This window comes from Scomber scombrus, chromosome 19, assembly GCF_963691925.1.
Source record: "Scomber scombrus chromosome 19, fScoSco1.1, whole genome shotgun sequence".
Classification (NCBI taxonomy): Eukaryota; Metazoa; Chordata; class Actinopteri; order Scombriformes; family Scombridae; genus Scomber; species Scomber scombrus.
Genome location: NC_084988.1, coordinates 18,433,680 through 18,460,965, shown reverse-complemented (window position 1 = coordinate 18,460,965; position 27,286 = coordinate 18,433,680). Strand labels below are relative to the sequence as shown.

General features: G+C 42.6%; 2 protein-coding genes across 2 annotated transcripts; one reads left to right on the top strand and one right to left on the bottom strand.

Moving 5' to 3' along the window:
- Positions 1–1,757: 1,757 nt before the first annotated feature.
- Positions 1,758–27,286, bottom strand: tfb1m (transcription factor B1, mitochondrial). Its single transcript, XM_062440269.1, has 8 exons — positions 27,244–27,286; positions 26,109–26,255; positions 25,399–25,550; positions 24,876–24,984; positions 24,634–24,785; positions 23,965–24,084; positions 3,691–3,818; positions 1,758–2,794 (listed from the first exon to the last, which is right to left on the bottom strand). The coding sequence occupies exons 2-8, from the start codon at positions 26,239–26,241 to the stop codon at positions 2,515–2,517; spliced, it is 1,074 nt and encodes a 357-aa protein (XP_062296253.1). The 5' UTR covers positions 26,242–26,255; positions 27,244–27,286; the 3' UTR covers positions 1,758–2,514.
- LOC134000788 (claudin-20) lies at positions 11,486–12,319 on the top strand. Its single transcript, XM_062440270.1, has one exon. It carries the CDS (start codon positions 11,594–11,596, stop codon positions 12,317–12,319), a length of 726 nt encoding a protein of 241 aa, XP_062296254.1. The 5' UTR covers positions 11,486–11,593.

Genomic DNA, 27,286 nt, shown 5'->3' with positions numbered 1-27,286 from the left:
TTGCTCAGAAATGGACATTGGGAGATTTTTGTGTTCTAGGTCAACTGGACTTGATCTGCTTCATTTGGCTGAACGGTAACATGTATGACCAGGACGGGGATTTTTATTTTGCGCCGAGCATCATCTCACACTGAGCCACACGGGATTGTGTCTGGATGTGGAGGACAACCAGCCAACCAAGCATGATTATGATGAAGCATCCAAATATGTGTGGACAGGTAATGTTGGCAGAGTGACAGGGGAAGCAGCTTGTGCTCTTTTAGTACATCAGAATCATTGCATTTCACAAACTGTGACAAATCACAGGGAGTGAATCTGTCCGAAAGGATGCAACTCTATTTGGTTCAGATATGGTGAGATTATCAGGTAACCATGCAGACAGCTGTGGCAGCCTGAGCGTGAGTTTTTCTCACTTGGTTCAACTTTCCTTTTGGCAAAAACCGTTCCATGTCTGTAAATGATTGAAATCACTCCTCACCTACCACAATCTCCCCTCTTTAGTCTGGACACCTCTTAGCATCACAGTTGTCTGACTACATACTGCAGGCTTCCACAAAATCTGTTATGCAACAGTATGCTAACAGTGGTGGAAAATGAGCTTGTACTTAATTTAGATATTTATTCACTACATTTCAGAGGGTATTATACTTGTTGCTTAACTAAATTCAAAACTCTTAAACATGACAATTTCGACCAAAAACATTGAATACTGTAAGATTCCACCAGAATTATTGTGGGGGCTTTACAGCAGCATTTAGACAACTGTAAAATCTGTCTATAACAGTCAAATTAGCAGAGAATATGAGGAAAACATTTCTAAATTCCTGTGGCCCTGGTCACGTACCTGTGTTTCAGTAACTACTACATTTCTGGTATGAATATTGTATTAATGGAAAAGCTCATTTAGAAGATGGTTTAAGTATGGGAAAACTGTTTTTACAATTTAAAAAAAGAACACGACACGACAGCCTGTTTGATGTGATTATGTGAAGATTTGACTCACCGATGGCTGCAGGGCTGGACGTAGGATCACTGGCAGAAAAAGTAACCTTTAGGCCTCTTCTGTCTTGGCATCAGCCCACTCTTTTCTCAGTGTCAGTAGTTCCCTTCTTAGGGATAAAATGTATAATATAGCCCACACAAACAACTGTGCTAGCCAAATAATTTAACATCTTCACCTGTGAGGTTTCAGTGAAGAAATGCACTGAAACCTCACAGGTGTTTTGCATAAGTGGCTAATTACCTCCCCTCCTATGTGTGACCTCAGTTCATATCCACCAATCTCTGCATATTTGCACTATAATCTACCAAAAAATTAAAACTTATCATAACACAAAAACCACAACATGTTTCTATGGCATGACTGATTTGTATTTATAACAGACAGCACCTTGGCTGCCAAAGTAGCAGTACTGCTTACCTATCTTTAGATGAAACGCCTGATTGTGGTTGGAGATTAACACTCACCAATCATCAAAACTGAGTGAATTCTCTCCCTGGCAAGCCAAGCCTAGCACACCATCTGTCACACTGGCAACAAACAGCCTTGAAATGTTCTGTTGGCGATAATGTGTTCAAGTATTGACAGATGAATTTTAACGCTTTTGTCGATATAAAACCTTAAATACTACAATCAGGATCAAATTGACTTAACATACATGCCACATATATTACATTATGTAAGAAATATAGTGAATATGGATGACAACTTCAATATTTCCATTGATATTTCTTATTCAAATCAAACACAAATAACACAAGATGTTAGTATTTAATTATTCTTTGCTAGTTGAAGATCCAACAGATCATTTAGAATCCAAAGCCTTTAGATAAATATATACAGTGGTAGCAACAACAAAGCTTACAACATCTCACGATCAAAACATAATAATAGAAGCATTCACAGTGTGCTCCTTCTCCTTTAACATACCTTTCTTAAGCTGAAAAATTCACACCACTTTTCTCCTCCCTTTAAGCTCTGTCTCCCAAGTGACTAAGCAATACATAGTGGAAGGGAAAAGTGGCTTGGATATGGTGCTGCCATGTTGTTCCCATTCTCTAAATCACCCTGAAAACACTGACTTCTGTTTCAGGTCCCACAGGACAAGGTGCGAGCTGGATCTGAAGTAAGAACTGGGACATAAAGAGAGGACTCAGCCGAGCATTATGAACCAATACTCATTTTAAAGAGCTATTTGTGAGTTACTAACATGCTTTTGTCATTCCTCCACAAAAAAAACACATAATTCTACTTTGAGTTGTCTATCCTGGAATGAAGTCTTGGAGATGAACCAACCCATCCAGGACCTTTATGTCCTCCGTTAGTTCTTGTTTCTGTCCCAGGATTTTATGTATACCAAGTTACCTACGGTATTGCCCCTGCGTGCAGGGAAAGACGTTTTAAAAATGCATGCTTATGCCAGGTGGAAATGTCAAGGCTAAGAGCAGTCTGTTGTCTCTCTGTGCTAACAGAGGCTATTAGTGGGCTTCTCTTGGTTTCTGTGCTTTTTTGTTTCAGCAGGGTTGCTGAGAGCTTGGTTGTGTGCTGGCTGGCGTGTCCATAAAAGCGTCCATTGGCATGTTTCTTTGCTTAGAGAGGTTCTTCAGTTGGAGCTCTTCTCTGAACTCGTAGTTGAGGAAATTGGGTTCATGGTTGCATATATGAGCATAGGCATCCACTAACGCTTTTATTTGGGGTATAGTGAGTTCTGTAGGGCGCAGAGTGGGGTCCACATCTGCCTTCTGCATCATCTCCTGTGTCAGCTTAGCACGGCAAGCCTCAGGGAACAACTTTCTGGGGGGGGAGAGAAGAAGTGAAGAAATGATAGCACAGATTCCTACGCTCAGGTCGCTTTGATATCTTAATGATCATGCAAGTTTAATGGCATTATAAAGTTCAAACAGCAAGAAATTATCCCTCAGCAATTATTTCAAATCTGTGAAGTTAATTGAAATCACACAAAGGGCTAGAACTGCTCATGAATTGTTAATTTGTTCGACTGCCATGCTAAACAGTGAAGGGATGTTACATTCTGACACAAGAAGAAAATACTCACAGACACACAGCTATAATTTGAATTTCCAATTTTCACTTAGTTTTTTTGGCTTTCACCCTGAAAGGATCTGCAGAATATTCGACGCAGAGAGGCAGCCCTTTCCTTTAAAAAGCATTTTTCCAAGTCTAAGATGTTCTTTCTCTGCACGTTAGCGAGAAATGGCCAATTCAACACACTCTGCAGTACAGATGCTTTTTAGGCGCTTCAGCTCCTCTCCAGTTTGGTGCTGTTGCCGCCAACCCACTGCAGTTACATAAAATATGCTGCCTTGTCTTCCTATGCCACCTCAATGACTCATAATTGCTGCTCTCTTTCACACAGCCAGTGTTCTTTTGTTATCCGGGCCTACATACAGATTTCTAACAGGCACGGGGGCGATGGGCAGCGTGAACATGCATGTGGGCGTGTGGGTTAGTAACTAGTGGATTTAAACAGATCTCTGATGTTGTTCGAATGTTCAGCGTTCGGTTAGAGAAGCCTTGAAAGTTGTCTTTTATTTGTCAGAGTGGAGTGTGATGGAAAGAAAAGCAAATCAAAAACCATTGTAATTAATGATGAGATGGCGACAGCGCTGTCAGACAAGAGAGAATGAAAAATGTAAAGCATACACATCAAGTTGTGTAATAGTACTTACTCTATTCCTTTATGGCAGTGCTTCCTGCGGAACTGGAAAATGTTCCTGACGACTTTCTCTACCAGCTTGAAGGGCTGTTGGATCTGGGGCTGAACCAGAGGGGTGAAGTGTAATACTCCTACGTCCACCTACACAGGCAGCACAAGAAAATCCGAACAGCAGGGGGTTAACACAGGCCTTAACATAGGATTGCAGTGAAGTGTGCTCATGGGAATGAAGGGTGAAAAGTGGCTAGAAAAAGCAGGTAAGTGTGAAGAGAGAGCAGAATGCAAAGTGTGGAGAAAAAAAAACCGCTGAAGAGAAAGAGTGACAAATGGCAAGAGAGATACAAAGATGGACAAAGAGAGAGAGAGAGGTAGAGGGATCAACACACTGGGATAAAAGAAAAAGAGGGAAGGCAGAAAAGAAGATGACGCAGCATGGCTGGCTGGCAAGCCGGTTCCAGTTGCCACAGTAACACCTGTGCGATGGACCATAGAAACTGAGCCTCTCTCTTTCTTTCCTGTCTCTCCTCCTGTCGCTGCATCACCTCTGAGTTTCTTAATACCTACAAGCCTGACTCACTGGAGCACTCTTCCCTTCATCATGCTGTCTTTGTCTATCCAGCACCACAGTTTCCACTGAGGGTGAATCCAATGGAGCATAAACATATATAGATCCAGTGGTGGGTGTGCTGGGCTGCCACAGAGCTCACTGCTCCATGAGACTCATACAACATTGGTACTGTGACTTCATTGAACAGTGAAAGCAACAAACCTGTTCTCACTATACCTTCACTTTTTAAAGCTCAACTGATTGCATTTTGAGATGGGAATCAATAAGGCTTGAAGGTCATGGTAAAAACCATCACTGCCTGGTACGAAATCATGATCCAGACTCTTCTACTTTGTGGTTCTGTGATGATGGAATGAGCTACCCAGCTCCACATAGTCTGCTGACTCCCTTACTGCATTAAAGAAATGCCTGAAAACTCAGCACTGCCATTTTCTTGTTGTTTCTTGTGAGCTGGACTACTTCCAACAACTTGTAACTTCTCTTTTTCATTGCACTTGTACCTGGTCAGCAACTTGAAACTCTTTTGTCTTGCCTCACTTTGGATAAATGACAAATGACAAAAATGTAAAAATGTAAATGTAGTATGAAGTAGAGGACTGGTGGTGGTGGTGGTGGTGGTGGTGGTGGTGGTGTGAACTGTGGCTGTAGCTCCTCAATAGCTGCTGCCTCTCGATCCCTCCTGTGTCAGCCCTAAGCTGACATGACACACTGGTGAAGTAATCGTGCCAGACTCAGCAGAGCCTTGCTCTCTCGCTCTCAGATCACTCTCTCTTTAACTTTCAGGCACATATACATCCGCACACACACAAACGCACACACACTCTCCAATTACTTGTTCTCAGGGAAATGGATCATATACTCTATTTATCTTCTGAAAACCACGTTGAGATCAAAGGAACCAAACTACATTAAAAGACAATTTCAGAATTTCTGGATCTGTGCGTTTGCAGCAGAAAAAAAGGCCTTTAGCTTAGGCTCCCACACAATTGAGTGTATACTCAGCTATGTTTGGACCAATGGCGCAGCCAGACAGTGGGCAGCAGAGCAGAGCAGTCGCCTGTCTGACTTTCCATAGTTGGTATTAGCCTAGTGAGGGAGCACTGAGAAGGACTGTACTCTGACTGGTTGAGCAGACTGACAATGGGAGGAGATTAATCAGCTGTATTAGTCATAATAATATATAAAAGACAAACATGCACAAACCCCCCCCCCCCAAAAAAAAACACCACATACCCACAGACATTCTCCGCCTTTTAATCGTGCAAACACATACAAAGAGGTACAATATCAGGACATCTAATTCAGCTCAACAACCCTCCTGTTGAGACTACATGCCCTGCGGAGCTCCTCGTGCATCCTTGAAGCTTGTATTTCTAGACTGTGTGACTCACTCTCATTCACAGCTGCCTTTTGCTTTTCCCGGGCTGGGGGCTGGCGTTGATAATTACATGAGGAAAACTAAAGCGGTCCAAGGACTCTAATGATTTCTAATGAGATGTTTAGATTCCCCTCTTTCAGTGAACAAACTGCGTAGGCATTCGGCACCACTTGTAAACCTCAGCGATATCTCTAATCAGATCTATAGATCCCTGTGTAGTTCTAAGATGGCTGGCTTCTGCTGAGCTTTCTGCCGCAGTGGCGTTTAACAGAACGGTGGTGGAGGAGACTGTTTGTCTCAACAGCCCTGTAAGCTACGTGCAGAGAAAAGCTTCAGGCTCCCTAGGTTCTGCATTACGTGTACGAAGGAGGGATGTTATGAGTTCAAGCTGTAAGTGCGTGTACTGCAGAGCTGTTAAGTAAAATCTAACGATTAATAGTGATTTTTGTCATGTTTGACACAGTCTGAAAATGTACCACGGCTTCATAGTTCATTTGTAAAGGCAGTACAAGCCTTGGTTTCTTCTTGATAAGTCTATTACTAATACACTAACCTCCTAGTTCAGATAATCCATATACAAAGGCCATGTGGCAGGTGTTGTCAAGGGCACTGGGAGCTGTGGCTGTATCATTTGGTTTCGAACTGAGTCTTGTATAATGAAAATCAATTCCTCCACCTGTCAAATCAGTGTGGAGGGATTTTTTTGGTTGGGATTTTAAACCGGAAAAAACAAAACGCTTCTACCAAAGCTTTGGTGATGCAAGATCATACCACCATCTGTTTGGGAGAAGCAATAAAAAGGAATGTCTTTAATTTCACTCTCTGCTGGAATAATTAGGCCATTTATATTCCGCACTTCATGATTTAAGAGAGGAGCAAGGGGAAAAGTCGATATTGGGACTATACAGGCAGCAGCATTTCAGCCATCAGCTTGTCCAAGTCACTTTGCTGCTATGATTTATGTATGGCCTTGCTACACGGCTTCACTAGGTAGCACCACTGTAATATATCCCGCTCCCTGCCATTAATCCTTCCCCTGATAACCTCAACATGCAAGGAAACTCCATCCTAAATCATGCACCGTCACCTGGGCCCTCCGCTGAGATGCCATGAACATGCCTTTGCTCACCCACCCCTCCCCCCAAACCCCGAAAATACTTTGCATCTGCTGGGAGATCCTGAGCTGGGGTTGCAGACTGACTTATATTGACCCTATCTGACAACCTTCATCTCTCCCTCGCTCTTTACAAAGGTGACAGTGGGGATCATACATATGAGGCGGACCGAGTCTGAAGCTGGTCTGATTGTAGTCACTTCTTGTAGGCTTGTGCACACCATCGTATAGAACAGGAAAAACAAGTGAATCATTACCACTAATTTGGCCTCCAAATTAAATTGTTATGTAACCATCTATAGCTCATGGAAATTCCTCTAGCTCTGACTCTGAAATCCGCCTAATTTGATCAGAGGTTCCGAAAACAAAGACTTCAAACATTTACATATACTTTGAACCTGATTCTCCCCTTACATATGGTATAATAAATGATCTGATAAACCAACACTGAAACCTTGCATCTCTATATAATGCAAAAACTCAGCCTTACACTGAAGATTCCCCTGATAGAGTGGTTGAAAAGGGCAAAATATAAAAGATCACTATTTAAAAGTCAAACGTCTGCTTTTTGTCAGCAATTCAAGACCTTTTCTGACCCACTTCAGCACAATAGTCACACATCCATATTAACACACTTCTGCATTACCATATTTCATCTGTTTGACCTTCCCAAAGCTCAGTAGGGAACTCCATTACCCCAGAATTTGCCCTATGGTTCTCCAGCTCCCCTTTCCACTTCCACCTCCAATGTCTCTTTCGTAGTGAGCTCTTGGCCAATGGCATGTGAGCAGTAATTTGTCATGTCCCTCTAAGCGTAACCAAGATGAGATGGCAGGGGCCCCGGGGCACCAGACACCGCGCTATACCTGAACCACCAACACTTGTGCTTACATAATGGCAGGTTCTGGGAAAAAGCAGGGAGATGGATGAAAGCTATATACAGCCGGGGAATACAAGGGAGAAAAGCTCACAGAGATCCTGCGACCAAAGGGGAAGAGCTGCATTAATCATGACAATACCTTCAGAAGACAACCTCCATTACATCAGTGGAGGGAGAAAGCCTCTCAAGGAGGAGAAGGCAGCAGTCAATGGCGCTGAATATACGAAGCTGAAGTTGCTTGAGGGGTTGGAGAGGAAGGGCTTTGGCTTCCTGTAAAGGCAGCCCAGTGTACTTCCCATGGAATCGCCCAGGGCACACACACACAAACACAAGACAACTAAGGCTGTTGCCCTAGTCTCTGACAGGATCAGCTCCCTGGAGAGATGCTTTCGTCATAGAAAAGCTCATAGTTTTTGCAAAAATGTGGAATTATATTGCAGACCAGCAGAAGAGCAAACAAGGACAACATGGGAAAATAGTTTTGGTGGGGTACGTAAAAACTCATAAATGCTATTCCACATGGTGCACTTGGGAGTTGAGGCTTCGTCGAGTTAACAAAACAGACTCGTTATTCCAGGCAATGCCGGTAATTTCGTAACATGTTCGAAAGTCTTCTGCCTTAAATAGGTTTACACATATTATGTATGGTGAAACTGGACCCAGGCCCTGTGACACAACAAGATTGCATTGACAGCGACATCACAGCTCTCTCACGACACCTTGCATGTCCCTGCCGTGAACAAACTGCCTTTGCAAGACGATGAGCACGAAAACCAATTACGCAAGGGAGGACATAAAAGAGGGAAATGCAAATTGAACGATAAAAGCCCCTCATGTGGGCAAAAAGGAGCGTGGCTGGTCCGGCTGTGCCTCAGAGCTATGCTGCAGAAAGGCTAGAGAGCTCTGCTGTGAGGTGATAAAATAAAGGGAACCACGCTCATAATAGCCAGCAATATCTTCACACATCACAACGTCACACATCTGCACTCACTCAGTATACGTTAACTACATTTTGCTCTTCTCTCCTTCCATTTTTTTCTCCCCTTTCATGCATTCCCTCTATGATCTATTTATTTATTTATCTTATATCCCACAGAACAACACCAGCATCAGCACTTAGGATCTCATCTGTTACAAGGAGACAGGTCACACACGCCATACTGTAGTGTGTCTGCAGAAAAATCCTCTTCCTGCTGCAGCGGTATCCCACGAAGAGCCTGGCAAATGTAGCATTGACTTTCGACACTAACATCACACTGGAGGTAATGTGGTGTGCACCATTCCTGCGAGCTGGCCAGATCTCATTTTAAGAAGAAGGGTCTCTTAGGGGTACTTTACGGCAAAAACAATGGGGCTGTAGGGAGCACTGGGCCATATTAAACAAACAGATCAATAGCTAAACAAATCAATTGCTACCAGCCTTTCTACAAGTAATGGTAGCACATCACTGTGGTCAATGCCTGGTTGTAAAGCTGTAGTAGGGGGATGGCAAAATAATTTCCCACAGCTGACTGTTTTTGCTGATTTGCCCATGCAGCAAAATAATAGCAACACACATCTGCGTTTCCAAGGGTATCAGGCCTATTAGTTTTTCCCCCCTCTCTCTCATTTTGTCCTCTTTGTCATTCATGAATCAAGGCCGTCCTAGCCACTCCCTCGCTTGTTGTATGTCCTCTACAGGAAGCAGAGGAAAGACAGGCTAGAGACAGGGGAGCAGCTGTGAGTTTTAGCCTCCTGCTGACTGACGCCTGATGAAGATGATGCCTTGGGGAGGGTCAGTTTTTGACATGGTGGGGTGCACATGCTCCTCTGGCCTCAAGACCATGACATAAACAAACAGAGCTTCTTAAAACACAATTCTGACCAGCTCATCTGGTCATAATGATAGCAGGTTTTTATTCTGTTTAAATAAGATTACAGCTCCCAGTTGTGTAGTCGGGCTATGTTTGGAAATCTTATCTAGATATTGCATCGTGGCAGTTTCTTATCTTTTAACAACAGCAGTATTGCATTACAAAGCAGTTCAGTGAAAAAATTGGATGGATTCAATTTTAATTTGTTAGTTTAAATTACACGGCAAGAGGAGTTTTCTCCTTCCAGAATAAACACACAGATAGTGTTAGTCTCTTTCAGCAGTTTATCACATGAGCGGTAAATTCCTGCAGAACGTCATCATGTGTTCACATTATGTTAGGTGAGTGATTTTAGTTAATTTCACATCATTAAAGGACGGCATAAAATTGTGTAATGGCATATTTTTTTATATTATTGTATTTCCATGTTATCCCAAGAGTCAATTTTTCTGGATAAATAATGATTATCCCCCAGAATAAAGCAACTGTTGAAAGGAACTATTTCTTTGGCAGAAAGTAGTCCCAATAAAAACGGTTCATAGACAAATCTCTGTGGATTAATTAGAGGAGCTCAGACATTTTTGCTAGAAAGATACACACAATGCACTGAGTAGGTTATCATCCGAGTCAAGTCCAATTAGAATTCAGATTGTCAGACAGCGAGTTTTTTTAAATGAAAATGAGGAAATTATATTTAGATTATTCGCAGTGGAACAAAACGGATTTCATGGGTTGAACACCACTAGCTATAGGCTACCGTTAACGGTAAACACTTATGAAGAAGAGAAAGCAATAAGTAGACTAGCGTTAAAGTAACAGAGTTAAGTGTTGCTGAAGACAAACAACACTGTCCATTACTGTTAACGGTGAAAACGTCGGTTGTGGACACGAAAGGAGCAGGTGACGGTAGTAAAATAGCAGCGTGAGGTGTTGACGGTTTTGAAGTTGCGGGGCAGACACACACACGCCGCACAAACCGGCGAGGAGAGAGAGAGAGAGAGAGAAAGGGAGAGAGAAAGAGCAAGAGAGAGAGAGAGAGAGAGCGCAGTACGGTTATTTCTCTCAGGCTCCGGCCGAGCCTGTGTGGTCCGTAGAGCCAGGATGTCCTCTCTCATACACTGTTGCTAAGGAAATGGATGACTTGAATGGACCCGCGGTCCGGGCTGAATTTGCCTTTCAGTGTGTGACTGTGTGTGTTTACAGGAATCACTGCGAACAACGTGACGCGTCACTGTCAGCTCTGCACCAGCCGGGGTAAGGGATTTATTCTAACATCGCTTGTGTTGCTTCTCGGAACATAAAACAACAAGAAACACTTAGCCTGAGCCTCCAGATGATGTATTTAAAGCGAGAGCGAGCGATCTGTTAAGATTAAAAGACCGCGATGCGCCGGCAAACAAGTCCGACATAATGATGATAATAAATCAAAACTGTATCTACATTAAGAAAGTTATATTATAGTGACTGACTTAATTATAACTGGTACTCTATCTTAGTATAACGTTGTATAACTATTAAAAAGAAGGGCTCAGTTTATTAGGTAAACAGCAGTGAAGCCAAATTGATAGAAAATACAGTGTGTGAGTAGGTTGAGGGCACTGCAGCTTTAAGTCCACATAGCTATTGAGTATTGCAAATACCAGAAACTCATTTCTCCCTCTCCAATAACAGCTCTATAGGGCTCCGCTGAGGCGAAGGAGCAGCAAGGCAGCACTTAGAAAATGCACACATGCACAACAACTCCCTGTGTTTTGCTTACCTATAGTCAGCCAGAGCAAGCCCCCCCCCTCCCCTCCTCTCCTGTATTGCTGTGTCTCATGCTGTCCTTTGTTTCCAGCCAGAAAAGTCTGTGCTTGTGTGAGGTGAATGAGGAGAGAAAGAAGGAGGGAGTGCAAGGGGACCCACTCAGTTCAATTTCTCATTTTCGTCTCTCCCCTCCAGTCTAGTGGAGCCGCAGCTGAGGAGCTGAGGAACTGAGGATTTGACTGGCAGCTGGTGAACCACCAAGGGAGGGGAGAGAGGCGGCTGGGCAGTGGGGTCGACGAGCCTGGCTGGTGCTGGGTGAATGCTGCCTGGCGAGGACGAGGGGTGAGGCGGCAACGGCATCGACTCGAAAAAGGAGCATGGCATCCACAGGCATGCAGATATTTGGATTTGTCCTGGCACTATTGGGCATCATGGGTGCCATGGTAGCCACTCTGCTGCCCAACTGGAAGGTCAGCGCAGATGTGGGCTCCAACATCATCACAGCGATCTCCCAGATGCAGGGACTGTGGATGGACTGTACATGGTACAGCACAGGGATGTTCAGTTGCACGCTTAAATATTCAGTGCTTTCACTACCTGCGTACTTGCAGACTGCCCGTACCACCATGGTCCTGTGCTGCGTACTGGCTGCCATGGGCCTCTGCCTTGCATCCCTGGGACTCAAATGCACACGTTGGGGAGGCGGACGGCGCTCCAAACGGCATGCTGCGATTGCCAGTGGTGGCTGCTTTGTCGCTGCAGGCTTTCTGTGTCTGGTGCCTGCTTCCTGGTTTACCAACGAGGTCATCACCAACTTCCTGGACTCCAGTGTGCCCGAGAGCAATAAGTTTGAGCCTGGGGGTGCTGTGTACGTGGCCTTTGTTTCGGCAGGATTCCTCTTAATGGGGGGGTCCATCTTCTGCATGTCCTGCTCGGGGAAGAGGCATGGCCCCCAGGACCTGGTCCTGCTCCCACCCCCTGACAAATTGCTGCTACAGCAGCAGCAGCAACAGCTGCTTCAGCAGCAGGAGCTCCAGCACCAGTACTGCTCTCTCTCCCCATTAGACAATAAGACTGGCTACAGCCTGCAGGACTATGTGTAATAAAGCAGCGCTGTGTATGCTTCAGCTTAAGGGAGAGAAGCCTGAGGGGAAACCATCACGGCTTATGCTAGACACTAGGCTCTACTCCAGATAGAGGTGGAGAAAAAATGAGAGAGGAGGGCAACAACTTTGAATTCATTTTTCCCTTCTCTTGTATCTTTGCTCCTCTTTTTTCTGTTCTGCAAGCACAAACAGTGGAGGTATTCCTGAAGCAGCGCCTTGGAACAAACTGTGAATGTGCAAGGAGCCAAGATGAGGTGCTGCAGAATCGAAGGAAGCCGCTAACCAAATGCAGACATCCTTCATCAGTAAATCACAGAAAGAGTTCCCTGGGGAATGGATTAAGCAAATAAGGAAGCCTTCCGTGTAGATTTTCTTCCTCGCCAAAGGTTTGAATTGAAAGAAAAAAGCAATCATTTAGCTGCTATTTACAATCGTTTGGAACCCTCCCATTTGACAAAATAGGCAATATAATGCCTGAAAGCATTAGGTGGAAGCCCTTTCATAGCAAGCCATCGTCGTTTTTCGTATACTTATCCACTAGAATGCTACGTGGAATTGAGATGAATTGTCATATTTTTGTTAGCTACTAGAATGACGTTGATATTTTGCCTCTAAAGCATGCTGTGTGGAGCCTGTCTGTGTATTAATACAGCGGAATGCCTGGTAGATGACTGAGACATAGCCACACAATATGCCTGTGCCTGAAAAGCTGTAGAAACATTACCCTGCTGTAACTGTTCAAAGAGGACTGTCAGGAGGAGTAGACGTGGGCTGCTGGGCTGGATGTGAGACAGAAAATGCAGACAAACAGATGCCTGCTTCTCTTTCTCCGCGGGGTGGAAATATAAGAGAGATGGAGAAAACTAATAGATATTCAATCCTTCAGCAGAGTGGATTGTCTGATAGGCTGTTATCATATTCCCATCCAAACAAAAACAACCTGTCAGTAAGTAGCGGCTACCCATCCTGATCCATCTACCCATCTACAGCACAAACACCAGCACGCCCTCGGACATGCGCACCCACACACTTACACATGCTCATGTGTGTCTTTATGTACACAGTAAACACTCAGACACGCCGGTTCTTTGCATGTGCTATTCACTCCTGCCATCCTCCTCCGCACTGCCATGGAAACAGAATTTCGGCATTCAATTATCTTTATTGTCTGGTGATTGGTGCATGTCAGTCAGTGATTTGAAGTTGTTTAGGGGGACATCTTTTTTTGTCTTGCTGAGGTTCCACAAGCTTTAATCACAGCCTCTGCTCACGCTTCTCTGACTAATCCCTTTTATTAGCCAGTGACAGGGGGCAGCATCTGTGTTATGCGCGCAGAGGTTGTTTTTATGTTTTTTGTTTTTTTTTGGTTGCTTTTTTTCAAAATAGAAAATGCTGTTTTTTACCGTCCACCGCTATGGTGTCTTAACCATGCAACTACTTTCACGGGCATAAAGAGATGTTTAATGGTGCAGTGGCAAAAGAAGTAAAAACGAAGCAGCGAGGGAGAAGCTTCTTCAGTCATGGTCGACTGGGTGGCTTTGTGTCAGGCTGCTAAAAAAGGTTTGCGTCATTCTCCATATGTGACTTGTTTTACAAGTGCATCAGCAATGTGCATATGTTACCAGTCTGCACCTGCGGAAGGTCTTGATGTCTTAAATAACAGCCGCTTGTCTACGCCACCATTCCTCTCTTTCCTACCTGTCAGTCTCTTCTCATTTTACCCACCACCCTGTGCTTGTGTCACATGTCACATGGATGTGATCGCTGACAAGAGAGTGCTGATGCATGTTGAAAGCATGGCTGTCCAGCACACGCACACATATACACACACACATGCACGCGCACACACATGCATGGCAGCAGGCACACATAAACAAAACTCCCACCCACTCATATGTCAGTGGCGCTGTTACGCTTTCACAGTCATGTTTCATAGTGTGTCTACTCTTTTTCTGAGGGAGGAGGACTGGAGGAATATTGTTTTTCGTGTTCCAGACAGGCCTTGGCAGTGATGTATAGAATTGCACATTTTCTCCCTCTGTCTCATAAACATGCAGCTTCCTGGGGGAGAGCAGATGGCTAAGCCCAGCTCGCCACCTGCAGGCTGCTGCCGGGACGCCACGGGCATCTCTGTGGGCACCACTGCCGGTCCTGGCAGCCCTCTGGTCCCAGGTTTCTGCCTCACCCCGACTTAACCATCTTGCCCAGCACAGACTATAGCCAAGAGAGCTTACCTCCTGACAATAACTCACTGCCCAGGCACCATAACCAATGCAATAAACAGAGTAAAGAATGTGCCATGTCATCAACTAATACTGACACGTTATGTGTTTCGAGAATGTGCCAAATCGTCTCATGGTGACACATTTTAATACTATCTGGAGTTCTTTCTGCTTATTTTTTTATTGCGTTGTTTGTACATGAATTATACATTAGCAAATGTTTTATGGATTTGTGATTTGTTCTGCCAGACTAAGTCTCAAGTCAACTAGATGCTTGTGTACAGGCCAGTGCAGCTTTCAAGGGTTATTTTAAATCCTCTTTATTCCTCATTTCCCACAGCACAGCAAGACTTTAATAGACATGAGTGTTTTACCGGGAATACTGGAGTGTGGTGTTTTTTAAATAATAAAAAAAAAAGTTTTGTTTCAGGAATTTTTGGTCCACTGTAAGTCTGTGAGAGCTGTACAAAAGTATCTAGGCTTTTAAGGTGTTTGTTTGAACTGAGGGATCAGGATTCCCTCGGATTGTTTCAATATAAGATACAATACCATGTTCATACCATATCTTCTTTATAAGAAGACTACGCAAATGCACCTTTGCTTGTGTTATGTTATTTGACAGCAGTTTGTTTCAAATGGCTGAGCATTTCAAGCTCCCTGGACCAGTACAAATACATAACACAACTGGCACTCTGGAAAAAGGAAGAAAAAAAAAAAGAGGGAATGATTCGTTTCGGTCGATAGGATTCAGCAGGGAAATAGGAGCTAGAGATTTCTCTTTTTTTGTGGCTGTGCAGCTTGATCATCAGCACGCTATTTCATAAGCTTATAAATGGCCAGAGTGCAAAGTGACTAGGTCCTAAAAGTCTAAAGAGTTACAACTCTCCTGCATATACTGTACCAAGACGTTGTATTATCATTTTGATAATTGCAGCTTATTTTTGTGGATGCTTTAGCACTTCTTACTTTGCCAGAGCATATTTGTGATGATGAACAGTTCACAAGTTCTGATACAGTTGTCTCAATGTGCTTGTGCAAGTAGTTCTATTTTTTACCAATAAAACTATTTTGTGAAAGCAACACGCCTACTGTATGTTGTCTCATGTGTGTTTTCATGTGTGTGGCCGATAAGTACGAAGATAGCGTTCATCTTCCTGCCAAATGTACAGATTGTTGGATGGTACAGGCTGTGCTGAGTGTAGGCAGGCAGGCTGCTTGTATGCAGCGCCCAGGAATACAGCAGTATCAGTCCAACTAAAATACACATCTATAAAACATCACTGTGCGCAAATGGGTTTTCAAAAAAAAAGAAGGAATTCTTTCTTTCATATTACACCCAAGCACTTCCAGTCATTCCTTATTGAGATGACAGTCTAAGCTAATACATGAATGAAAAAGCATCTCTGGGAGTTTCAGGGAAGCAGAGTTATCTCAGTTTTCCACTTCATCTGACACAAAGTCAGGAGTTTTATGACAACATGAAGACTACCTAGCTGCTGACGGTATGTAATCATATGGGCGGAGTAAAAACAGCTGGTGGATTCCATCTGCCTTATTTAGTTTAACCACTTAAAGAAATGAATGATGGAGCACCCCAGTATTCGATGGTTTCTGCACATGCCGCACAATATCCCTGGTTCAATTCCAGCCAGATCTTTATTACATGTCATACACATCTCTCTCTCTCTCCCATGTTTCCTGTCTGCCTCTTCACCACCCACTGTCCAATAAATAAAATAATCTTTAAAGGGAAAAAAAATTCAGTGCTTTTGATTTTGTTACTATGATGATAAAAGTCTGTTGTATATTTGTTTTTGTGTGTGAGACATACATTCACCTGACGGCCAAACAGATGACGATTACATTTTATCACTAACATGAATCACTCAATCGGAGAAACTTCACACATGCAAACACATTAAACAACGAAAATGACATAAGGAAGGAGCGAGTACATTAAACATACTATTATGCAAATGTCTTTCACCAAATTAACTTCATGAAAAAAAAGAAATACGAAATAATAACTGGGAATAAGGCTATTATAAAAAGAGAAATGCACAGATGTAGAAAACTACAAAAACTTGTGCTCTGCATTATCAACCTTTGCACAGCTTTCTGCATGAAGATATCGTTAGCCTTGAGCAGAACATGTTTCATATGAGAATACTGCACAGCTTGTTCTTCAACTTTAATATCCGTGTCCCATAGCCCACAGTATACACTTCAGACGGAGCGCTTATTAAATAGTTACTTTCCAAGAGAATCTGGCCTCTCATTACAGCTGATTGGAGCCTAGTCGCACACTGAGTGAGAAATGTGCTTTCCTGAAACAAACATGGATTATTCAAGGCTCTCTCTCTCATTCTCCCACTCTTGGTTATGCAACAAGAGTTCAGATCAAATAACTACTCCTCTCGTGGGGAAACGCTAATAAGATCTGCTCCTCTGTGTATTTAACCTACATTTTCCATCAAAGGCTTTCACCCCGAGTTGCCGCTATGACAGATCTAGAATGTGAGCTTAGATGAGGGGAGGTGAGCACATGTCAATTTCCAGGCAAGGGTTAATCATGCGTCAGGCTTTCCTTTGAACTTCCCTGCCACGTCAAATTCCCAGATTATTTTACTGACCTTCATGACCAGCGAATAACCTTTCCAAAGATCAACCGGAGAAAAAAGAAATGGGAGATGTGGAAGATAATGAGGCGATGGCTACCCACAAAGAGAGTCACCACCATCACCAGTCAGGCTTGCAGGCAGAAAAGAGCGAGACAGATATCAGAGCGTGTTAAGGAGATGTCGAGCCATCGCTCACCAAATTACCATTAACATTCACCATATTGCTATATAACACAGCGGGCGCTAAATTGCTCTTGTATGTCACCATACTTAATGTGCGGCTCTTGGTTTTAAACAGGCGTTATGCTCATGAAGGTTCATGCTGGAGATATAATGTGGTCATCAACGCTGAGAGAGAATGACCTTCCTTTGTTAGGAGCTGCTCTACGCTGGTACCAGTAGCTCGTGTGAAGCTGGGGGAATAATAGCAATGACCTTGGCTGCGCAGTAAACTGCTGAGAAAGGCAGTAAAAGCTACGGAGATGACAAAAGGAGCGTTTGTAGGAAAACAATACACTCTGACAGTTCACAGGAGGCCCTTTTAATATTTCAGATTAGAGCACGGGGCGAAGCGCGTGGCTGGGAGTGTTCGGTAAGCTGAAGGTGAGGGAGGCTAGTGGCTAGTGGATGAGGTAGAGAATCTGAAGCAGTTAGAATTTATAGTTTGAACATCCCAAATGTTACAGAATTGAAAAAGAACTTCACTGGACAAATCTAAGATCATTTGATATTCAGTTTAATTTCAGGTGTTAGGTGTTGATGCTCAGACATGTGGTCCCTTTTAAAGAAGAACCAAAGTGTCAGTAAGAGCTGAGCTTAGTTATTAAGAATTTTTCTGTAATCAATACAAACATTCATCTTGAGAAATATTTACTATTTAACAACATCTCTCCTATTTTCATTAGTGGATCAAGAGCAAAGTTATTATTGCATATGTGTCATTAAGACATGAAAATTATTAATAAGCTAAATTAGCCACAGCCTGTACAACCGATCTCTTTAAGACTGTCATCATCTTATTATGGAAATCCTGTCAGGAGCATCAAATAGAAGTTTTTGAGATGATTTAAAGGCAGGTTTGAGCATCACAGTGGCTTTGTCATAATACTCTCGAGTAGTGTCGACAAAATCCACAAACTGAAAGCAGGACAGAATATCAGGTGAGGTTTGAAAACCTTACACAAGTGAGTTACAGAGCAGCACATTACTTACAGGCTTCTACACATTTATTTCATTGTAACATTCATTGTGACAGTCTACGATGTGTTATTTTTAAATATTAATTTTGGTTTTAGATTTATAGTGAAGTAGTCTGTCAACAAAATAAAATGTAAAAATCTGAGAAAAACTCACGATACTAGTCAGGTTTCAGGCAAGTCAGTGTATGCATATTCAGTAGAGTAAACATTTTGCAGAGTCAGGCTCTGTATGTGTGTATGTGCTTATGAAAGAGAAAGAGGGCAAGTACCACACACACACACACACACACACACACACACACACACACACACACACACACACACACACACACACACACACACACACACACACACACACACACACACACACACACACACACACACACACACACACACACACACACACACACACACACACACACACACACACACACACACACACACACACACACACACACACAATTATTTTAGCCGTCCAACAAAAAATGTCCAAAGCAGTTAAAACCAAACCTACACCCTTGGTCTGCAGTATACTTTCACAAATGCATGTACATTTTGAAATATTTAATTGAAACAAACATTACTTTTTTCAGCTTGGATCTGAATCAACACATTCGCTAAATCCAACCTACAACTTCAGTCTCTCTACAAAGCCTGAAATGAAGTCATGAAATCACAGTGCATGCAGTTTAAAGTGAAACACTCAACCAATCCTTGGAGTTAATAGCTTATAGATTGATGCTTCCCGTTGTGGTCTGGTGACATACTTATTTGGCACTGACCTTCTCCCCTTAGTGTGCAGCCAGTTTCAGTATTATTCTTCAAAATACCTGCATGTACTCTTGGCATGCTCACTAACTAAACAAAGCTGAATTAGCTAAACACTGAACGCTGACTCTGAGCGAACCCCGGCACAGTTTCTTGTTAGGAGGAGCAGCAGATCTCTGGAGATGTTCACAAGCCAGCTCTGCCAACCTCTGCATTTTGTTTAAGGAGAGAGAGAAGGGAGGAGAGTATTTTTAGTTTTTCTTTACCTTCCGTCTGTGATATATTGAGACAAAAGCCTTCAGGCGTTTACCGTGCTTGCACGTGTCATTGGAATAACTTTCCCCCGATACTCCTGGTACCACATTTGACCCCGTTTACGAGATAGGAATAGGCCTGGATAAATTGTGTGCCTGTAGTGAGAGTATGTGGAGGGAGGTGAAGAAGCAGTGCAGCCCCTCTGAGTCGATTCTCTCTCTTAGTTTTGAGGCAAGTGCTGGGCCGCTTCGGGTCACAGCAACGATATCAATCACTATGGCTGCTGCTGAATTACTCTGGAGTGAGGTGGGTCACTTTCAACACTAAAACACACCCTTGAATTCAAAAGGACATCATTATTTTTGATACTTAAAACACCAGATGACAGCTTAGTGTAAGAGAAAACCAAAAAGATATATTTTTTATATCAGCCAAAAAATATCATTTAGATGCATGTATCTGCTGGATTTACTGCCTGAGTCCAAACTCTATCTGACAACTGCCAGCCATAATGGATGTTCAATGCAGCATTAACAAATTTAATTTAGGCTCTGCTCATCTGGCCCGTGGTCTTGGTAGATGATTGTGTACAAGGCGAACATCTGTAGGGCTCTCCTCCTGTGAGGCTCAGTTAGTTGGTGGGTGATGGCTGATGTGGCCATTACTCAGAGAGGGCTGACGACGGGCCCAGACAACCATCTGCTGGAGGTATGCCTCACTCTACTTCCAGATCGATCTCTGTCATGAATCTGTCTTCTAGCACTCTCTACTAGTGTATGGGAGGTTTTGCTGAATTTACATCCTTTTCTCAGCGTTTGCTTCATTCTCTATATCATATATAGTCCATTTACAGTATCGCTCGCTTTCCATTCACTTAATAATTGTCTCTTCTTTTTCATAATTTATTCTTTTATCTAACTGGGATTTCAGTCCAGTTTCACCTCAATGTAGATATCAATCAATTTTTCCCTCTTCTTATTTTCTTTTATATGTTATCAGTCTCTATTTCATATCATCTCTAGTCCTTGCCTGTGATCCCTGCTCATCCCTCCACTTTGCCTTCCTCCCCTTTTCTAATGAATAAAGCAGTTGTTAGGTAGGTTTAATGTGGAAGCCTGTAGGAGCTCTACAGAAGATGACAGCAGGTTGTTCGTGATGGAGCATCCACCTCCAGACTTATAGGACTGTCTGTGACGGACAGAAGTTGATTTTAATTACATTCCAGGAAGTAGAGAGGCAGGAGAAGAGAGAAATATGCAAGTCAACACACGCTCTTTACTCTTTGCAAATCAGCTATTTTCTACGTCAAGAGGCAGTGGAGAGGAATCTATGTGACTGGATCTCCGTGTTGAAGACGCAGATGCCTTGATGGTCCTCCTTGACCCCTGACCAGAATATAAATTAGAAATGCATATTAATCACTAAAGCAACAGCAGAGAAGCTGTCTGCTGTCTATAATCTCAAACAGCTACTTCAAAAAAAAAAAAAGAGTTCTTTCAGATATATTTCTAGCTGTGAATGACAGAAGCAATTTAAAGATCGCTCAATCTGCCTGTCTATGTGAGAATTAACAGGAGGAGTGTGACTAATAAGGATGGGGAGGCAGGTGTGATCTGTGGTAGGACAGACCTAGGGCACACTGAGCCTGGGGGAACACCATCAAAGCAGCCAATTGCTGCTCTCGGAAACCTTCAAGGACAATCTCAGTCACTCAATGTGACACAAGTGAGGTGCTGTCCGCGGGCGAGAAGAACAAGACAGGCAGATTAAACAGCGAGGATAAGAGCTTTTCTGCCCACCCCGCGTCAATACCGGCCCCAACAGCTGCTAATGCAAAATGGATTCAACATTTCCTTTATCATTATCCCATTAACCTACATTGGTTAGCTCCTACAGGTTCAAATCATCCCTTCATGTCCCCTTCCCCTGCCCCCTGCCTTTATTTGATGCTTTTTCTCATCGTGGCTATTTAGAAAAGGTTCAGTAATTTCATTGCTTTTTCTGTGGTTCGTTTTGTTTGATTACACAATATCAAGCCACTTCAGACGCTTTTAACACTTCACTAATTGCCATATGTGTATTATAGCACCTGCTGCTACGTGTTTTGTAGTGTATAACAAATGCCATTAGCGGTGTGTGTGTGTGTGTGTGTGTGTGTGTGTACGGTGTGTGTGTGTGTGCGTGTGTGTGCGTGTGTGTGTGTGTGTGTGTGTGTGTGTGTGTGTGTGTGTGTGAATGGAGGGGGGCTTTAAAGCAGCTGACAAACTAGTACCATTTTTTGACAGAAATACTCATAAATAGAGAAATATCTCATCAATATATGATTGAGCTGAGCTATTCCAGAATAGACATGTCTCAGTCACTCACAGCAAAACAAACAGCCTGAGGTTCAGATGTGACAAAGATGTGCCCGGAGCAGACAAAGGGAAAGCCTGGTTGTGTTTCAATTTAAACAATCCCTCTTCATTAACACAATCAGTGATCCCAAAGCTTTAGAGGGAACAAGATAATACCAACAATTAAACTGCTGAGCTGATTTATTGGCTATAGGTATGGCACAGTCACACACACACACACCTACACACACACACAGTTACTCGCCTCGCCTCTCTCATATATATATATATATATATATATATATATATATATATATATATATATATATATATATATATATATATATATATATATATATATAGTAATATTTAGAGACAAACCATTGCTTTTAGCCAGAAGTCCTGTATGTCAGAACCTCAACACTCTGCTACTACCAGCCTTTGATGATGTCCTGTAAATCAGACAGGACATTTTTATTGTCCAGGCAGTTCTGCATAATTACCCTGGCATGAAGCAGTAAACAATGCAGAGCCATAGAGCTTTTATGAATAATACTACATGACAGACTGGTAAAAAAAAAAGAAAAAAAAAAAGGGGGGGGGGGGGGTGCACAATGCAGAGTATGATAGCATTAATGCACTGTCTGTACTCTCTGATCTTTTATAGGACACCAGCAGCAAGAGGCCTGCTCATCAAACAGCCATCATCTCTCCTAATGATATCAATTCTACCAAGTGCCCATTAAAACATTTAGTGGGGATAGATGGCCTTTCTGGGAATGTGGGAGGCGCTGATTCATCTGCAGAGCATGCATGCAGTGTGAGGTCCATTCTGCTCACTTGCATACATACCACATGCATAACACATTTACATGCGCACACGTGTGGACCTTCTCAACACAGACAAGCACGCCGAAATCCATTAAGCTACAGTTTTGACATACACACAAAAATAAGACACTGGAGAGGAAAAGGAAAAAAATTCACAGAAAGGCAGCTGAGTGTGATGAAATAATCATTGGGAGCCATCTCTTCTAAGAGAATGGACAATCAGCACTGATCCCATTTACTCTGCTGCATTTTACTCCTCATAGGAGATTAAATATTTACCTATAGTTGGTCTCCTAAAGAGCCACGACATCCTCAAGGGACCAATAGTCCATCTCAGACATCAACCTAACACCTATCCTTTAATTCAGGAAAAGGAAAACATGGGTTCATTTGTATGAGGATGTAAGGGAGCTCCTGAGTCTTTCATAAGACTCGCGATACTGTAATCTCAAAGTATATCTCGGTGGAGCTGTCTATTAGCCAGCGCTGACATTTCAAATTTTGCAGCAGTACTTTTATTTTTTAATGCGCCCCCTAGTCCTACTATAAATCCTCACCCTGAAAATAAAAAAAACCCTTGTTATGTAAGCGTGAACGTCTTTCTTTCACCACTGATACACGCACACGGGCTAAAAGATGCAGGGAGATGAAATTGGGCCTAAAAAAGAACTAGGCCCTCATTACAAGGCGCAGTGTGATGGTGCTACATCTCAAATACCCACCAGGCATCATTACAACCTAGAAAGGGTCCAAAGACAGAACAGAGACAACACTGATTCAACACAGGCTTAATGAAGCCTTGAAGCAAAGAGAGTGAGGGAGGGATGAGTGATGGTGACATGATGAGGGACTATGAGGGGAACATGGGACCGGAGGAGGAGCAGGGACCAGGAGATGTGAGGAGGTCGAGGTACTGCTGCTGTCCCACAGTAAGAACCGTGAAATAGTAATGTGTCCATCTGCTGCGGTCTCCTGACTGCCAACACTGGTATTAAAGATTGAAATCAACATCGAACTTTCTTAACATTTCATGATTTCACTAAATGTGTTCTGAAAGTTGAAATCTCAACAAACTCCCAGAGGATGTTTGTGGGTTTTTATGTGTAGGCGACGAGAGGAAAAGGAAAAAGAAGAAGATTGTGAACAGACAGTAATAATATAGCTCTTGCCAGTGCACTCCAAAAGTCAGCAAAAAAATTCAGCTCAAGCAGTCCATCACATGTTGAAGTGAAGCCCAGATTATCTTTTTAATTAAACTGTCACAGGAACAAAATATGAAACTATCTTCGGCTAACACAAACAAAAAACATCTAAACCCCTGCTCCAACATTGCTTTATTAAGCTTCAACACGCTGACTAATTGCTTTTCATTATTTCCATGATCATATTAAATCAAAGTTAACTCCTTACCTCTGGTTTGGGGACGAAGGCCCGGCCAGGGATGGTAAAACAGTTGCGGACTGTGCAGAGATACTGAGCCATGACGGACAGACGGCTCCTCTGTTTGCTCCCTGTGCTGGCTGTCAACCTCTGTATGGACAGCACAAGTACTACAAGTTAGTACTCACTAATACATATTAAGTAAGACAAAGTTACTTGTTGAGGTCATATAATGTTGCTCTTGGTAGTAACCAAACTAGTAAACGTATGAGATAAAAACACCAAACTGAAACATAATTAGTATTAATATATTTAGGCTATTTATCCTAATGTTTTAAATGAAGCAACCGTCATTTGATCCTGCTCTGAATGATCTGGCTGGCCTAAATGAAAAATATATTGTATCGTTTTTTATTTTAGTCTCATATTGTGATAAATAATAGATCAAGAAATCAATATTTAATCTTAAAAAAATTAGCCATTCATTACACAATATTATTTTTACATTTGTGATTGCACAGCACAAGAGGAATGTGAAATCAGGAGTAGACTTCATGCTCAGGATTCTTTACGATTTGTTCAACTTTCACAGGTCTTTTAACTCAACTGAAATGTCATTTTGAAAGGTTGGTTTTCCCACTTGGAGTCTTGACAAACACACATCCTGAAGACTGAGACCATGAAGCAGTGTTTACGCACCTCTGCGACCTCTCTCTGAAAAGTGAGCGTGAGTCGGGTGCGTCCGTAGTTGAAGGGCCCTGTTCTGTTGGACATACTCTCCAGCCACTTGATGATGAGGGGGGTTGAGACACTAAATGGTAGGTTCCCTATGATGTGAAGGTCTGGTGGATCTGTAGAGCCACATACACCATTTGATCACATGGATTCACTACGCTCTAACCACCATTTAAACGACAGCTTGTACAATTACATCTTCTCACCTTCCTCCCATGGCTTAGAGATATTTTGTAGGAATCCTCTGTCCATTCTGTAGGTAAGTATGTCACCATGGACAATCCTCAACCTGCCTGGTGCTGCCTCAGACAACAGCTGTGGAAATAGAGGTGACGCAACATTAAATTAGAAAAAATGAATGAGTATTCAGTAAAAAACTACATGGTCATCATTCACTTTCTAGGTGGTTAATGATGCTGCTCTTGAAAACAGATGAACTGATTTAATTCAACTGAGAAGCGAAGGTGTTTTCTCCTGAATTACCCAATGACCTTGAGAATCTTACACATTGATATTAAGGCGACCTCAATGTCCAGGGCGCAAAGTTAATTTTTTTTTTTATCCACCGGCCAAATGGCTAGTGAGTGTTCAAATTATACCAGCCCCTCAATAGAATACCACTGTTATTTTGGCTGGTGAGTAAAGCAAATCTACCAGCCACCAGCATATCTTACCTGGCTGGTGGCTGGTGCTAATTTTGTGATCCATCAGTGTGGCTGCTCAGTTTACCTTTAGCCCAGGGATGAAGCGTGAATCCTTCTCTACCACAATCGCCTCTTTCGCACCAGCGTTCAGGATGGAACGGGTCAAGCCCCCGGGCCCAGGACCCACCTCGTACACATGGGCATCCTTCAAACTGCCAGCCTGACGCACTAATTTGTCTGCAAAGATGGAGATGGATGACCAGTTCAATTCCATGAATGTTTTCCACTGATATTTTCACATACAACGGTGAATTATAAACTAACTTAGCTGAACTCATGCATCATATTACACCATCCTCTTCATCAGTCTTGGGTATCTAAATTGAGATTAATAGTGTGTGATGTAGGACTACCTGTCTGCCTATGTGTGATAAAGATGAGATGCATTAATCTAACAGTCACCTTGTCCAAGGACAAGAGAGCACATCAGACCTGCACTGCATCACTGATAATTATATTAAGGCGGGAGCTCCGCAAGGGCTGCAAACAATTGAGTCGCTCCATTCACATTAGCAGGAGATCTACCCAACCTTACCCATACAGAAAAGCCTGTCAGTTTCGATGCTTAGAAACAAGGCTATGTGGAGCTGTGCAACCAAGTGCACTGGAAAAAACACATCATGTCCTCACGAGTCAGTGTGGACACAGTAACAAGGAATAGCAGGTAGCAGGTATTGGTGCAATGCAGATAGAGCAAGAGGAAGAGAAAGAAAAGAGTGGAGCCGTAAGACTAACCTGTGAGCTTCATGTCCAACAGAAAGTTCTGGGACAGGTGTTTCTCAGCTCGCAGGTTGTACAGCTTTATCAGCTCACTGACAGTAGGCATGGGAGGCAGGCGGAAAGACGCCAGTTTCCCTGAGGCAGCCATGGTTCAAATGTACACTGTGAAACAAACACAAACACACAAGGTAATAGAAGTTATGATTGATAAGTCTCCTCGGCAGCAGAGCAATTCAGAGGCTAGGAGGAATAAATGTCTAAAACTACTGAAAAGGTCAATACGGGGTAATGATACTGAGATCACACTGGTCATAATAACCTGTCAGTAAAAGTGTCAAAGAAGTTGATATAAAAGTATGTAAGGTCAGGAGTGACCTTTTGTACTGAACTGAATGGCAATGTGCCTTTACAACTGTGACTGAATTGGATTTATTTTTACTGGCAAACTCAACAATATTCTTGTTCATGGTAAAGCACAGTCTTAATATATGGATTTCTGTCTTTTCTGGCAAACTGTTATTGATTCCAATTACTTCCTTATCAGTTCTTGGGATCGATTTTCAATGTCCTGCCTGAAAGCTGAAGTGATAGTGTGTAGTGAAAAGCTGTCTTTATCGATGTAATGTCAGTGTCTCATAAAAGGAGCTCTTGCCCCACCTAGTGGTGTTATAACAGAAAACTAAATGCCCAACATAACTAGACAAAATCTGCAATATCTACTCTATCATATCACAATTTGAAAACACGGCCATGTTAAATATGTTTTACCTTTTAAGTGTTTGAAGCAGTCAATCTACTTTTCAGTGAGGAACATTACAGCTTAATTTAATCACTACTGCACATAAGTGACATTGGCTGGATAATACGGTGACGTTAATGAATCAGGCAGGAGGCAGTCAAGCAAGTTCAATGTGGGATAAATACTTTAAACTCATTTGTAAGAGCCATTTAAATTGAGCAGTGACACTGTCAACAGGCACAGTCGTTAGCATTTGCAGCTAACGTTAGCTTGTAGTCCTAATGTCTTTAACATTAGCGGGCTGTGAATTTAGACAGAACACTTCAACATTGCTTCTAAAAACCATGAAAACAAACTGCATACAGAGCACATTGAGAACACAAAGCAGATAATATACAAGAGTTAACCCACGTTTCTCACCAGTACCGTTTTCCTCTCTTACGTTTCCCTATTC

Excerpts from the sequence above, each read along its gene's own strand:
- LOC134000788 (XM_062440270.1), top strand. The coding sequence starts at position 11,594 with ATGGCATCCACAGGCATGCAGATATTTGGATTTGTCCTGGCACTATTG.
- tfb1m (XM_062440269.1), bottom strand. The coding sequence starts at position 26,241 with ATGGCTGCCTCAGGGAAACTGGCGTCTTTCCGCCTGCCTCCCATGCCT. Across the intron at positions 24,085-24,633 it reads TTCAGAGAGAGGTCGCAGAG|AGGTTGACAGCCAGCACAGG; the intron begins GTGCGTAAACAC and ends CTGTCCATACAG. Across the intron at positions 3,819-23,964 it reads CCTTCGTCCCCAAACCAGAG|GTGGACGTAGGAGTATTACA; the intron begins GTAAGGAGTTAA and ends CTGCCTGTGTAG.